This window comes from Carassius auratus, chromosome 29, assembly GCF_003368295.1.
Source record: "Carassius auratus strain Wakin chromosome 29, ASM336829v1, whole genome shotgun sequence".
Lineage (NCBI taxonomy): Eukaryota > Metazoa > Chordata > Actinopteri > Cypriniformes > Cyprinidae > Carassius > Carassius auratus.
Window position 1 is genome coordinate 3,493,658 of NC_039271.1, and position 14,733 is coordinate 3,508,390.

Below are 14,733 nucleotides of genomic sequence, written 5' to 3' on the forward strand. Positions count from 1 at the left end.
GTCACCAGCCTAACCAAAGCTGTTCTCCATCGATTGCTCAGTTTGGCCAGGACGCCAGCTCTGGGAAGAATCCTGGTGTTTCCGAACTTCTTTCATTATGGTCAATGGAGGCTACATACTTCTGCGAACCTTCAATGCAGCATATTTTTTTCTGAATTCTTCCCCAGATGCGTGGCTTGACATTTTTTGGACCTCCGGGCTTGGTTTTTGCTCTGATGCACATTTTCAGCTGTTAGACCTTTTATTGAGAGATGTGTGCCTTTCCAAATCATACCATTTCAAATGAATTTACACTTGCATTATAATAGGTACTGTTTCCCAACACCAGAAGCATCATCTTGCTCAAGACCTAATAATATCCAAAGAAATATTGAAAGCCATTAATTTAGCCTGAAATAGCAAGAATGCAATTTTTATTAACACATTGTCTGATAAAGTACTTCAAAATCAAACCTAAAAGGCACCGTCTGACAGAATGATGTGTCTGCATGCAGCCGCTGCAAAACCAAAAGCCAGTGTGTCAGACAGCCGATCATGTTTGCCATTGGGGAGCACATTTCTGAACCCATTTCAAAAGCTGATGGGATTCCTGAACTTCAGAATGAGACTGACACTCATGCTGTCCGAGACCCGATGCCCTCTTTCCCCGAGTCATTACGGCTCACGCAGCAGCCCTGTTTGCTGTCACTGTTTTTAAGCAGCTCTGATTTATTTGAGGAATGGCTAAACACATCCTGACATCAGTTATTTTATTTCCAACCGTTCTCCCCTGTATAATTTTCAGCAGGTTAGTCTTGGTGTAAGCTCTTAGCTCGTGGAAGAAAGAGTCAAAGCACGCGTGACACTAGGGACTAGTCTTATTGTTGGCGATAAGACGGAGCGTGAAATCGCATTAAGAGTTACGGCTGAGGTTCTGCCACCTCGTGCTCTCCAGGGCTTGCTGGGATACGGTTTCCTGGGAAGCCGAGACCAGCTGAGCTCTTGACACCAATCTAACAACAGTCGGATTCGTCTCGTCAGTCGGAGCAGCCAGGTGTGGCGTCTGCACAGGAAGTCAGGTTCATGCACTTATGTAGACTTCCTGTTTCAGCAGAGCCATGGCAAGGTGCGAGTGCCAGCTGAAGATGCTGGGTTTTAATTAGGACTCGGTCAGGGTAATAAATTACACATCACAGCAGTGTAAGGCTCTCGCATGGAAGGAGAGAGCGGATTCATTACTTTCAGTGCACGAGGCGATACGGAGAAATAAAATATATATATATATGAGCAAAGCACAAATGGGTAGGAACCTCATGAAACTTGTCTAGTTCACATTACTCTACAAAATCGAAAGAACAAAATGAGAGAATATATTTAAAATAATTTTATGCCAGTAACACATATCCCCAACTCAATTTCCCATTGTTGTGATTGGAATAAAATATTGAAAAAAAATTAATTATAAAATAAACAAAACATGATCAAATGTATTTTTTTTTTATTAACAATTAACATTAACAATGTGATTTATATAAATATAAAATATTTTTAACTATATAATATTTAAGTATTGTAGCACTATCTTCAATTTATTTTTTTTATTTTACCTATATATTCATATTGCATTTTTAATGAAAACTGTTAAGAACATTAAGTATTAAATTAATATTAATTGCCGTTAAAATGGTGTGAATTACAAAAATGAACTAACTTAATAAATAAATAACATCTTAATTAATTATATTACTCATTCGAATTATTGGTGTGCTTACTATAACGTAATTATTGTCTAAGTTTAAGACTCTTAAACATATCAAAATTATAAATTATTTTATTTTTTCTTTGGATTTTTAGGCAAAAAAATGAACAAGACATGCTTTCATGATGGTAACCTTCAACATTTATGGTCCCCTTTCTTCCATTCATCCATCTCTTTAGTTTTTTGTGTATTTGGTAGTACATTACCAACAAAAAACAAACTAATCATTGCGTCCTCAAAGGCTCCAATGTCAAGAGAAAATAAGATAAGACTTTTAGTTTCACTCTTACATCCAACATAGGGGATTAAAAAAAGGGGTGAATGGATTATCATTGTAAGGCGGTTGTGTCCAGACACTGCTAGGACACATTTATATGCAAGCACCACATACATTTTACATTACATAAAATATCATTTCCCAAAGCCAGAGAATGTTGTAATAAAAGCCAAACATGTGAATTCCAGCATGACACTGGGTTTCTGAGGGCATGATGGGAAAAAAGCATTCACAGCATGACACTCCAACCACCACCTGCCGTCGTCAAAAACCCCTTTACTCCATTATGTCTCCTGTCTGAGAAGACTAGCACTCTTATGTCTGAGAGATCAATGAGTCTAAAGAGTGCGGTGATGAACCACGAAACCCTCAGAACAGACGAGAACATCAGACTTCCTTCATCTTCCACCGGTTACCCAGCGAGAGCTAATAGTGCTGTTATCTAGGGAGATTGAGAAACATGTCTTTGTCTTTTTTAATCAGATGCATATGGGAGTTTGTTCACTTTTGCATTCGGATCCAGAGTCTCAGAAGAAACAGGAACAAAGTGCTTTTGCACGGCACTGCAACAGCACCTCATCCTTATCTTGTAAAGTTAAAGATAGCATTCAACTAATCGCAACTTCATCATTTTTGCATAGAATTAACCTGTCACATCAATAGAAGTTGCTCCAGCTCATGTCGCCTCAAATGACCAGCTCTGAAAATGAATGACTTCTAATTGCTTTGTCAATGCATATCGCTGTGAGTGTGAGAACCAGAGCTTTATGACTAAGATGAGAGAAGAAAGAGTTCAGAAGCAACATTTGAGGGTTGTAGGTCAGTCTGTGAAGGGTCTCAAATTACCAACCCACACAACACAGTTTCAAACAGTAATATTTTAATATTTTATCCTTAAATTTGACCCATAACATGCATGTGTCTCAAATTGCTCACACTATTCTTTAATGTATTAAAAATTAAAAGACTGTTTACAATAAGACATAAGGTCAGTAAGATTTTCGTTTTAAGAAAAAGTAATACTTTTATTCCAACGAATACTTATATACTTTTAAGAAAATATTTTTATCTAGCAAATATGCACTTTTAAAAACAACACGTTGACCAAAGTCAGAGGAATAAAATAAAATAAAAATTGTTTTAATATGTTAAAAATAAAATGTTTAAAAGTTTGAGATTAGGAAGTTATTTAATTAATATTTTAACTACTACAATAACTTGAATAACTTGATAAATAACTTGATGTACCAAAATAAAAAGCTAATAAAATGTATAAATAACATCTATAAACCTACTAAAAATTACAAAAACAAAACAAAATTACTATATACAAATAAACTGATTCAAAATATTAATTAAAAATTCCAAGAGTATCGCATTGATATTAAAATAACACTGAACCAAATAAACAACACTTGACAGACGATTAACAGGAAAGAAACAAAAGCAACGCACACACAAAGCCATCCAGGAAACCCGATGCATTGATGTGATCTTGTTCAAGCCCTTGGTGCTTGTAAATGCTGCAGAAGACATACATAACAACTAAAAAAAAGCACTCTGTATGATGTGAAAATCCCCACAATCATGCAGCTGAAGGGACCGATCGGCTCTTTGGAAAACGGCACAGCAATTTCATCACCGCCCATGTCAACACTAATGCATATCCGGCAAATTTAGGGGCATCTTTGTGAAGTGTTTTTGATTCTTTATACCAGTCTCAAAAAAAGACACCTCTAGTACAGTCCTGTCAGGACAAAAAGGCTCTTTCACATGCAAACACGCTTCAGCCAGGTAGAAGCGTCGTTTTAAATATTTATAGACTCATTCCATACCGCTGTTTCCTAAATGAAGCCATCGATTGCCAGCATCAATATGTCTAATGACTGAAGACAGTGAAGCAGAGCTGAAACATCAGTCTCGTCTGTAATGAAGTTGCGGATGGTGTCTTTTTAGGTCAATGAGTGAGTAAACAAGGACTGTTAGTTACCAAATAACTTCCACCACAGGTGCAGAAGCACACAAACACGAGCGCCGAGAGCGTTTGAGCTTTGATCACGCTCTCTGACGATTGCATTAATGAGAAGTGGGCGGGATCATGACCTTTGCATCATCAACATGGAAAACAATCTGCCGCGTGGAATCAATCACAAGCGACACGGATCACAGCCGCGGTGTAATTAAACAGGCCTGATTGCTTGTAAAGAGTAGATGGAGACGAGAGGACGTCTGGGAAATATATTCATAGACTGGAAGAGTTGCATAGTTATAATATCCAACCAACTGAACTGGCACTTAAAGAAATGACCAGAAGGCATACTTTTAATTAAAATCTCATAGTACACACAAGTATTGGTTATTTTAGTTCATTGTACTGTTCTTTTAATGTTTTCAAAAGTCTCTTAAGGTCACCAAGGCTGCAAATAAATACAGTAAAAGCAGTACAATTTTTTAATATTTCCATTTGAAATAATTTTCATATAATGTGCAAACACTGAACGTGCTCTATTATAGTTAGTTTTCATTACCCACCTCTCCCTTTTCCATTAAGCTTACACATAGTTGTGAAAACACAGCCCTGGGCTCAGTGTCCCCTGATTCTCCACACATGACCAGCATAATGAGTCCTGTGCTTCGTTTCTTTGTGTGACACTGGCCTCGTGGTTTGCACTAAATGAGGGAGTGTTGCACACAGAGAGGTTTGCATTAGCTTTGGCAACCTGTCGATAACATTTCCACATGCAATTGGAAGTGGATGAGAGAGCAAAACAATATCAATTATACAGGTAAAGCTGCCATTATTCATTGCGCAGTGATTATTTTCATACAGAAATGGCCTGTAAAAACTAAGATGCACCAATTATGTCAGATCTGACACACACAAATCTCTCATATGCACATTGTATACAGATGCATATATGCATGCATTGATTAATGCATTATATTAAAACAGTAAATTATGTATAGCGTTAATTAAAATTGTATTTGGCATTAAAGCATGTCACTGCAATGCGAAAAACTGGCTGACATTAAAATCTATTGTGACAGCCACTCTGACCCCGATTCTTCATTCATTAAAACACAACGCAAAACAAGCAGCAAAGATCCTTCACGAACATGGTGCCACAAACAGAGTAAACAATTAATAAATATTCACTTTTAAACAAATGATAACAATCAAAGAGTAAAGGTTCTTACATTACAGGATAATAAAATCTCTAAGAGTTAGAGTTACTTTATTAGAATAACTGAATGTAAACTCACAATTGTAAGAAAAAAAGCAGAATTGTGAGAAGTAAATTTGCAATTGCACGATATAAACTCAGAATTGTAAGATGCAAACAGAAGGGAAAGTGTGACATAAAAAGTCACAATTACCTTTATTTTTTATCCTGTGGAGGAAACAAGCTTCCATATTTATGAGCTGCAGCTAAGTTGTTAAAAGTGTGCTGCTGTCATGAGGACTGCTGGGTGTGATCGTATGTGTTTGAAGAAAGAGTGTGATGAAGTTTTCCGCTTTCCTGATGGTGCTGTTGTTGTGTTTCGAGTGTGACAAACAGCTCATACTGCGAAGAACTGAGATGTCACAAAATGTGAGTGGTGGCGGTGTGTGTAATGTATAATTATGTTCATTATGTCAAGCACATTCTTTCAGAAGTGGCGGAAGTTTCCCAATATAAAAGCCGAGGGTTGCATTCGTTCCTCTGGTGCACTTTTCTAATTGCACATTCACAGAGACATTAAAATCCTGTGACACTCACAATGGCTTTCTTACCACTCAACGGCAACTTTCCTTCTCCCTTTACTGTAGATTTAATAGAGGCTCTGCTGTGAGTATGTTATTTCTTTTTGTATTCTAAAGTAGGCTGTATTGTGGCGTTTTCTTGCTCAGTTGAAATAATAAATGTTTGATGTACAGTGTAGCATTCGCATTGCAACTCCAATTACAACTAAGCTGCACAGACATCAGTTTATTAACATATTATCACCATGTCATTTACATATCATTGTCTATGCAGTATTCAGCCATGAAAAAAAAGGTTTAGGATGTAAACCTTAAAAAAGATGAGTGCCAAACAGCTTAAACATGAATCTTACATCATAATCCATTCCCTTTTGTCCTCACACATCAAAATCCACAAACATATGTTGTTGTTGATTGTGAATGATGCTTGATCGGTTCATATCTCTCTCCTGATTCAGACTTTTTAATTGGAGAAAGCAATATGAATTTTAACAGGAAGCAACAGTTTGAAGTTAAAAACCTATTAATGATGGATTTGTACTTACAACCACACAGCTTTTGGCTTCATGGTATAAAACATTTCATTGTATAGAACATATTTCTTCTTTTTGAAACATTAATCAGTAGGAAAATAAATCACTACTACAACAACAATGTGCACTAGAAATTTCAATTGTATTATTATTATTATTATTATTATTAATAATAATAATTAAAGATGTAAAGGTTATTATAAATAAAATGTTATTCATTTAATGCTTTGTTATTATTAAAGATTATTGTTATTAAGAATGCTCAGACTATTAAAACGTTCAACTCTATGTTTATTCTCGTTGTTGTTCTAAATTAAACCTTTCAACATTAAAATAAATTACAATTTATAAGTTTTGCAATCCAAATGTTGGTAAATGTTTTTATTTCATAACTATAAGTAAACTATTTGTTAATTTCTCTGTCTATGTAAACATGCAGCAGAAGGATTGCCTGTTGTAAATCAATGGACCAATCAGATGAATCTGGAAGCGGGTCAAATATTTTGAGTCTAATGGATGTTGTAACTATGTCAGAGAAACTAGCAGAGTTAATGCACCATAGACATGCCTTCTGTTAATTGTGTGGCACTCTGTCTGTTTTTAACGCAGGAATGTGTTCTGTGTAAACCGCTCTTAGACTGTCACATGTGGTCTCTCATAAGACAGGATAGAGGAAAGATAGGTGTGATGAAGTTAGACACTGGAAATGGTCCAAATGTCACCCAGATGTCAGTCTGAAGGCTTTAACGGTTTGCATTGACTGCTCAAGCTGGGGCACCTGACACTTCCTGTCCACCGAAAGCACTGCATTCAGGCCTCGCTTCAAAACTTTTGTTGCATTTTCTTTTTAAAAGAATAGTTCACACAAAAATAAACATTTACAGATAGAGTACTCACCCTCAGGGCATCCAAGATGTAGATGAGTTTGTTTCTTCATCAGAAAAGATTTAGAGAAATTTAAAATAATTCCCTCACCAATGGATCCTCTGCAGTGTATGGGTGCCGTCACAATGAGAGTCCAAACAGCCGACAAAAACGTAACATCATGTGACCTGAAAAGCTGCATGTTTGTAAGAAACTAACTAGTGTTACAAGTCCATAATCCATAATAAAGCTTCATCCAGTGAAAAAGTCCATCCTATCTCACATTCTATTACATAAAAATCCATAAACCTATTTGTTTAAACTGTTTTCCCTCGTAAACGGTGCTTGAGACAGCAGAAATGTGCGCACAGAAACAGAAATACAGTAAACACGGGGGATCTGAAGCCAGGCTAAAGGCTAACCCTAACATCGCTGTTCTGATCCAATGTAAGATCCCTCAACAATAAAATGGACTTAAGGCTCAGAATGAACAACCAACAGGAAATGAGGAATGCTGTGTCCTAATTTTAACGACAATATCCCTTACTGTGTGGTTCAGCTAGACGGGCTCATTTTCTTATGCGCCGACAGAACCTCAGCGTCTGGGAAGTGTAAAGGAGGAGGACTGTGCGTGACTCACCTCAAAACACTTATCCCACCCACTCTGGACTCACAACAATATGCATACAGACACAACAGCTGCACAGATGATGCCATTGCATTCACAGTTCACAAGGTCCTTTCACATCTAGAAACAAGAACGTGTATGTCAGAATGCTGTTCATTGTCTTTAGTTCAGCATTTAATACAATCATCCCACAAACAGTAATCGAAAAACTTTCTTTACTTGGATTGAGCACATCAGTGTGTAAATGGATCCTTGACATCCTTAGCAACAGACCACAGGTTGTTAGAATAAATACACAGATGTCCCAGCCCATTACCACGAGCACTGGTGCACCACAAGGCTGCGTACTGAGTCCACTGTTATTCACCTTGCTGACTCATGACTGCTTTGTAAACACCCAAGCGATTCTACCACAGTTGTGGGGCTCATCAGCAATGATGACGAGACAGCATACAGGGATGAAGTCAACCATCTCATAGCCTGGTGTGACTATGTCAAGACAAAAGAGATGATTTTGGACTTCAGACGCACCAGAGCCCAACACCAGCCTTTATACATCAATGGCACTGAGGCTGAAACAACTCAAAGCTTCATCTCCAACGACCTCACATGGTCACTAAACACCTCCTCCTTGGTGAAGGCCCAACAGCGCCTATATTTTCTGAGAAGGCTGAAGAAAGCAGACATGACCCCTCTATCCTCACGACTTTCTACAGATGTGTCATTGAGAGTGTACTAACCAGCTGTATCACAGTTCGGTATGGAAATTGCTCAGCATCTGACAGGAAAGCCCTACATTGGATAGTGAAGACAGCACAGCACAGCACATCACCGGGAACTGTCTAACTGCCATCGAAGATATCTACAGCACCAGGTGTGTGAAGAGGGCAGCCTCCATCATGTAGGATCCTTCTCACCCTTCCTACACCTTGTTCATCTAGAAAGGAGACTGAGAAGCATTCAGACTAGAACTTCCAGAGTCAAAAACAGTTTCTTCCCACAAACAATCAGACTTCTCAACAGCTAGTCTGATGTGCACCTATATCTCACCCCAGGAACACTCCTCCCCACACACACACACCCCAAACACACACAACACCCTCCCTAAGAATCTGACAGCACCTTACAAATTAGGTTACATCAACACCTCTGCCTAACTCACAGACTTGTAATTACTTATGCAACAACAGATGTGAAATACTTTGTTATTCATAGGCACTAATGTTTATATATATAATTATGTATATAAGAGCATATTTATCTAACTAATATCAATGCTGCTACACTTCATGTACATATATACTCTATATTTCATGTATAATAATGTTAATAAGAACACACTTATTTACCTGTCACTACAATTTTCCAAATGCTGTTATACTCCATGTATGTATCAATGTCCTTTCAACTAAACTTTTTGTTTTTTAGTATATTTGTATATATGTGTCACCATTGCTCTCTGAAGGAACTATGTTTCGCTTTTAAGTATTGCTATGCAATGTGCTAAAAATGACAATAAAGTTGACTTTGACCTATGCATATTTCTCTCCTGATTCAAATTTGTCACGGCAGAAAGCCAAATTATGGATAGAGGACTCATATTTTAGAAGAAACAGTTTAAAGTTAAAAAGGTCTTAATGATGGATTTGTTTACAAACACACAGCTTTTTGCTTCTCAAGACATTAACTGATGAACTAGAGTGGTGTGGTTTATTGTGATGTTTTTTAGGACTCTCATTCTAATGGCACCCATCCACTGCAGAGGATCCATTGGGGAGCAAGTGATGGAATTTACATTTCTCCAAATCTGATGAAGAAACAAACTCATCTTGGCCTGTGTACATTTTCATCAAATTTTCATTTCTGGGTGAACTATTCCTTTAAAACCAGAGTTGAATTGGTAAACACAGCAAGGAATAACAGATAGAATAATGATTCCAGTGCAAACACATCTTACCGGTGCACTTTTTAAGGCTTCCTGGCCGCTTTCCATGCATCCCCAGCTTGCATCCAAAGTTCTCCTCCCAGAACTCAGCGAACCACACGTTCCTTCTGTTATTGGACAGCGAGCGGCTCCGGAAGTAGCGATCGAATGCTGAGGAGATAGAGGTGAAGGAAAAAGATTGTAAGCATCTGAAAAAATGGCACACTTTTATGTTGGTGGAGTGGTAAAGCATGCACAAATCCTCGCCGGCATTCCTGCCTGTATGTCTGCGTCTAATCCGTGTCCCCACAGACACAATTATACAATGTGTTCTGACAAAAGTGCTGTAATTAGTGGGTCTATTCCCGAGCTGGTGCCTGCAGGCCTGAGAGCCGGCGCTTCAGGGACAGCACTATGATTACTTGAGTGCAGACAATGACCAGCAGGAGACTTGGATGCACTTGGAGCTATATGGATGTGGTATTAAATATCAGACCATGATGCTAATTGTTCGCAATTTTTTTTTTTTTTTTTAATGCGTTTCCTTTATAATAGGATGAATGAATTCATGTATACTGAGCGCTTGAGATGACTGTAAAATACTTGAAAAAACACTTCTTCATGACTTACCATGCGTTTTTATAATTTATTCAGTAGTAGTTTGCTATTACTGTTTTTTTAACACTCGTTTTATAAACATGGCACTCGTAAATTTCCAACTGATTAAATAAATAATTTAGAGTTCACTAAAAACTATTTTTCGTAACAAAATATTACTAAAATTACCATGATATAAGGTTTTATTTCGTACAGCTTGATAATCACAGTTTAAAATTCTCTAAGTTTTAAAGTTTTAATTTAATTTATTTACATTCACTCCTCGTTCTGAATATAAAACTTTTTGCTTATTCTTGTTACTAACACATACTGTAATATGTTTGATCAATTGTCACATACACCACCAATTTGGGTCAGTATAAACATTATAATAAACTATTATTATTGTTATTATAAACTATTTTTATTATTTATGAAATATCAAATTAAATTGATCAGAAGTGGCAGCAAAGATTTCCATTTCAAATAAATGCTGAAAAACTTCAAAACTTTTCAAAATTAATTATATTAATCATATTAAGAAATAAAAATGATTTCAGAAGGATCATTTGACACTGACTGGAGTAATGATGCTGAAAATTCAGCTTTGATCACAGAAATAAATTACACTCTAAAACATGTTCAGATGGAAAACATTTATTTATTTTATTAAGTGCAATAATTTTGTTTTTGTTTTTTGACCAAACAATTTCTCTTACTGACCACAGATTTGTGAACGGTAGAATCTGAGTAAGTTCAGTGTTTTCACATGTACCGTACGTACCCTCCACCGTGGCACGTTTGGGCAGGATGGTAATGGCCCCTTCTGCTACTCTCTCCTGATGAAGGACCGGTGAGATCTTGGAGCCCCAGCTGTCAGACCCCACCCACAGGAAGTGACCCGTCTGGTTGCTCCTCTTGGCAGCATCCAGCACTCGTCTGCAGACATAAACAAAGACACATCAGCCTCAAACAACAGAACACAGTTCCAGCACATCCATCTCTCACGCCTGACGCTGTGCTGTATCTTATCTGCAGTTCAGATAAATGTACGTCAGGAGCTGCCGGCATCTGTTTGCTGTAACTCACCGACGGACTGATATTCAAATAAAGACATGCTCTCGATCATCACTCATGGATGAGAGTCGGATGGACCCTGGAGATCTAAAGCTGGGATTTCAATGGTCAGCCCTGGGAAGTTTTTGTCCATCTGTCTGCTTCTCACTCATATACTCTCAATGTATTTATTTATTTTTTTTGAGAGGGATTTGAGAGAGAGGACAGGAGCGCTGTCAAGCTGCTAGCACATTCTGTCAAATATAGTGAGAAAAGTGACTGAAGACCAAATCCAAAACATGAAATTGCGGAAAAACAAAAATGTAATGAAAAGGTCTGATTCAGCATCAAAGTAACATTTATAATTGGTTGTCTTCTTAATTATAAAAGTCTACATAACTTGAGTGTGAGGTCAAGTTAGCATTTTCCTCCAGGGCATACTTAATTAAATATTGCACTGCTTAGCAGCTGTCACATCAACAAACATATGTATAGATGGCAGGAATGCCAACATTTTTGGGTGCGATCTTGAAGCACAGAGCAGCACCTCCTCAGGGACTCGCTCAGGAAAGACCAGCGCAATCTGAAGACGTGGAGGAAATTAGAACATCCCTCCCTCCAGGCTCAGAAAGCCTCTCTTTACATCCTCACCAGCATTTTTAATTGCTTTCCATCTGTATGAAGGTGCAGTAAAGTTGGACGATGTACAAGTGGCAACAGAGATGAAGGCGGGAGCTGAGCAGAGGCTTCTGGGAGGGATGGTGCTTTCTGGGAAATGTGTTAATGAGTCTATCGTAGCTGTTCCTCCCCTTTTCCTTGCTCTGTATCTCTGGCTGTGTTCAGAATAGCATTTTTAATTTACCATATTAATATTTCTGAACTAAACTTCCTGTAATACACAATCCAGTGCATTTGAATCATGGTTATTATACTTAACTAAAACAAAAACTTTTTAAAAAAAATGCATTTTTGTACGCAATATATATATTATTTCTGTTAGTTGACAAAAACATTTGGTAACAGTTTCTATAAAGCCCGTATTTATAATACATAATGAGGGTATTCTTGCATAATTCATTATAAAAAACCTTATAATATGTTGTATCATCTAATTGAATATTTATAAGAACAGTTTTAATATATTCAATTATTTACTTATTTGTAGTTATAGCTTTTAAGAGTATGATACTTTATAACACAATGAACACATGGTATCAACTTTTACAATGGATTATATTTTTCATTGTTATAATGTATTATAAGTCTCATATCTTGCCATTTTTCTGATGCTACTTTACTTAAAGCGGTCAAAGACCACTAATAATTAGTAATAATAATAATAATAATAATACATTTTCTCTCAAACAGCCATAAGATCAGATAGCAGGTCAGATTAATTTGTAAATGGCATTTGCTTTGAACTATTTTTATTGTAATATCAGTTTATGATTTTAACCTTTAGACAGCTGTTGATAAGTAACTCTGCACTACATATCAACTAGTGGTTGATAACACTTATTTTGATGGTCAACCAGCAGATAAACTGACTATAAGTGTCTTTGCAAGATATATATATATATATAATATATATATATATATATATATATATATATATATAATATATATACACTTCAATGATCAAAATTTGAAGTAATATTATATGAAATATGCTTTAAAAAAACTCCTGTTGGGATAACTTCGAATAGGACTATGAACAATAGGCAGTATATAGGATGTACTAAACAGTATTCATTATGCAAGTATTATATTCTGAACACAGCCAGGGTCCTTCCTTTTTACTTTCTTTCTTTCCTTTCTTCCTCAAGGCAGTGATAAACGGTTTCTCTCAGCTGGAGATCTTTAAGAGAGTGGTTAGTGGACAGTTAGCCGGGAAATGTCTTTCGGGAACAGAAAGGTGACACCTGATATCGTCCTCATTTGCGAACATGATGATGGCCCGGGCGTTAGGGGTCTCCAGGAGGCGGCGGATGATCTTGTCGAATTCCCCAGGCCTCGGCTCCCGAGGGATCTTCAGAGACTGTGCGATACACACACCACCTAGACAGAGAAAGATACTGAGAATCAGGCAATGTTCATTCTACGCACTTTTTCTAAATCCGGCTGTTTGCAAGTGATGCAGTCGGGTCTGTTCATTCAGACAGTGTAATCAAAAACGTGCATATCTACATTGTCTGCCAGAATAAAGACTGAGATAATTTTATTAATTATAATTCAACACATACATTACATTTTGGAGAAAGTTACCAATGAAATCTGACAACAACTGTCTCATAAATGCTGTTTATTTTGCTCAAATACAGAGTTCTGGCATGAAACTCTAAGGGCCCTATTTTAACGATCTGAAACGCAAGTGTCAAAGCGCGAAGCGCAAGTAACTTTGTGGGCGGGTCTCGGCGCTGTTGCTATTTTCCCGGCGGGATAAATGGCTCTTGCGCCCGGCGCAAATCTAAAATGGGTTGGTCTGAAGTAGCTTCATTATTCATAGGTGTGGTTTGGGCGTAACGTGAAATAAACCAATCAGAGCATCATCCAACATTCCCTTTAAAAGCAGGTGCGCAAGTTCCATTATGGATTGCTATTATTATGGCATATTTACCAGGCGCACGCCAGGAGCGGTTCACAGCCGAGGAGACTGATGTTCTTGTAAGAGCAATGAAAGACAGAGAAGTTGTGTTGTATGGGGATGGGAGAAACCCACCCAAAATATCGTCGGTTAAACAGGCGTGGGAGGAAATAGCCACAATTGTTTCATCGATTTTTTTTTTTCCTGGTTCTTGACGGACAAACCAATTTGTCAGATGTCCTTATATACATATATGTCTTGCCACTATCGGGCAAACAGGTCTGATCCTTAATTACTACAATTAGCCTGAATAATTTGTAAGCAAGATTTCACAATGATTTCCGTCATCTCATGTGTTAATATTTTTTTAGTGTAACAATTTATGATTTGCAAAAATAACTGTTGCATCTGTGTAGATTACATGAGCAAAGTGTATGCGCGTTGTGCACGCTATACATTATGGTCAAGCTTGCGCCCTTAAAATAGCATAATGAACAACGCGCAACGCGCCACTGACTTTAGACTAGGTTTTTTCTGGTCAGTGGCGCAATTGTTTAATGGAACAGCAAAATAGCACCAGGGATTGTTTGCGCCGGAACACGCCTCCTTTTTTGCACTGAACCGCCCAGGGAGCGCAAGTTCATTCACTAGTTTAGCGACGTGCTTCTGTGGAGGGAAAAGCGCGCTATGCGCGGGTGCAAAATAGGAATGACACATACGTCGGTGTACAAAGTCAATTGCGCTGGGTGCAAGATAGGGCCCTAAATGGCGCAGTCCAATAGTTCTA

General features: G+C 37.5%; 1 protein-coding gene across 2 annotated transcripts in view; it reads right to left on the reverse strand.

Annotated features, from left to right (window-relative positions):
- Positions 1–14,733, reverse strand: part of LOC113047874 (metabotropic glutamate receptor 8-like) — an 88,213-nt gene that overhangs the window by 33,145 nt on the left and 40,335 nt on the right. For both annotated transcript variants that reach the window (XM_026209220.1, XM_026209219.1), the window contains exons 2-4: positions 13,285–13,420; positions 11,091–11,245; positions 9,743–9,880 (exon numbers count right to left, since the gene is read on the reverse strand). In XM_026209220.1, coding sequence (XP_026065005.1) covers positions 9,743–9,880; positions 11,091–11,245; positions 13,285–13,420 — 429 coding nt within the window. The remainder of the gene's footprint in view (positions 1–9,742; positions 9,881–11,090; positions 11,246–13,284; positions 13,421–14,733) is intronic.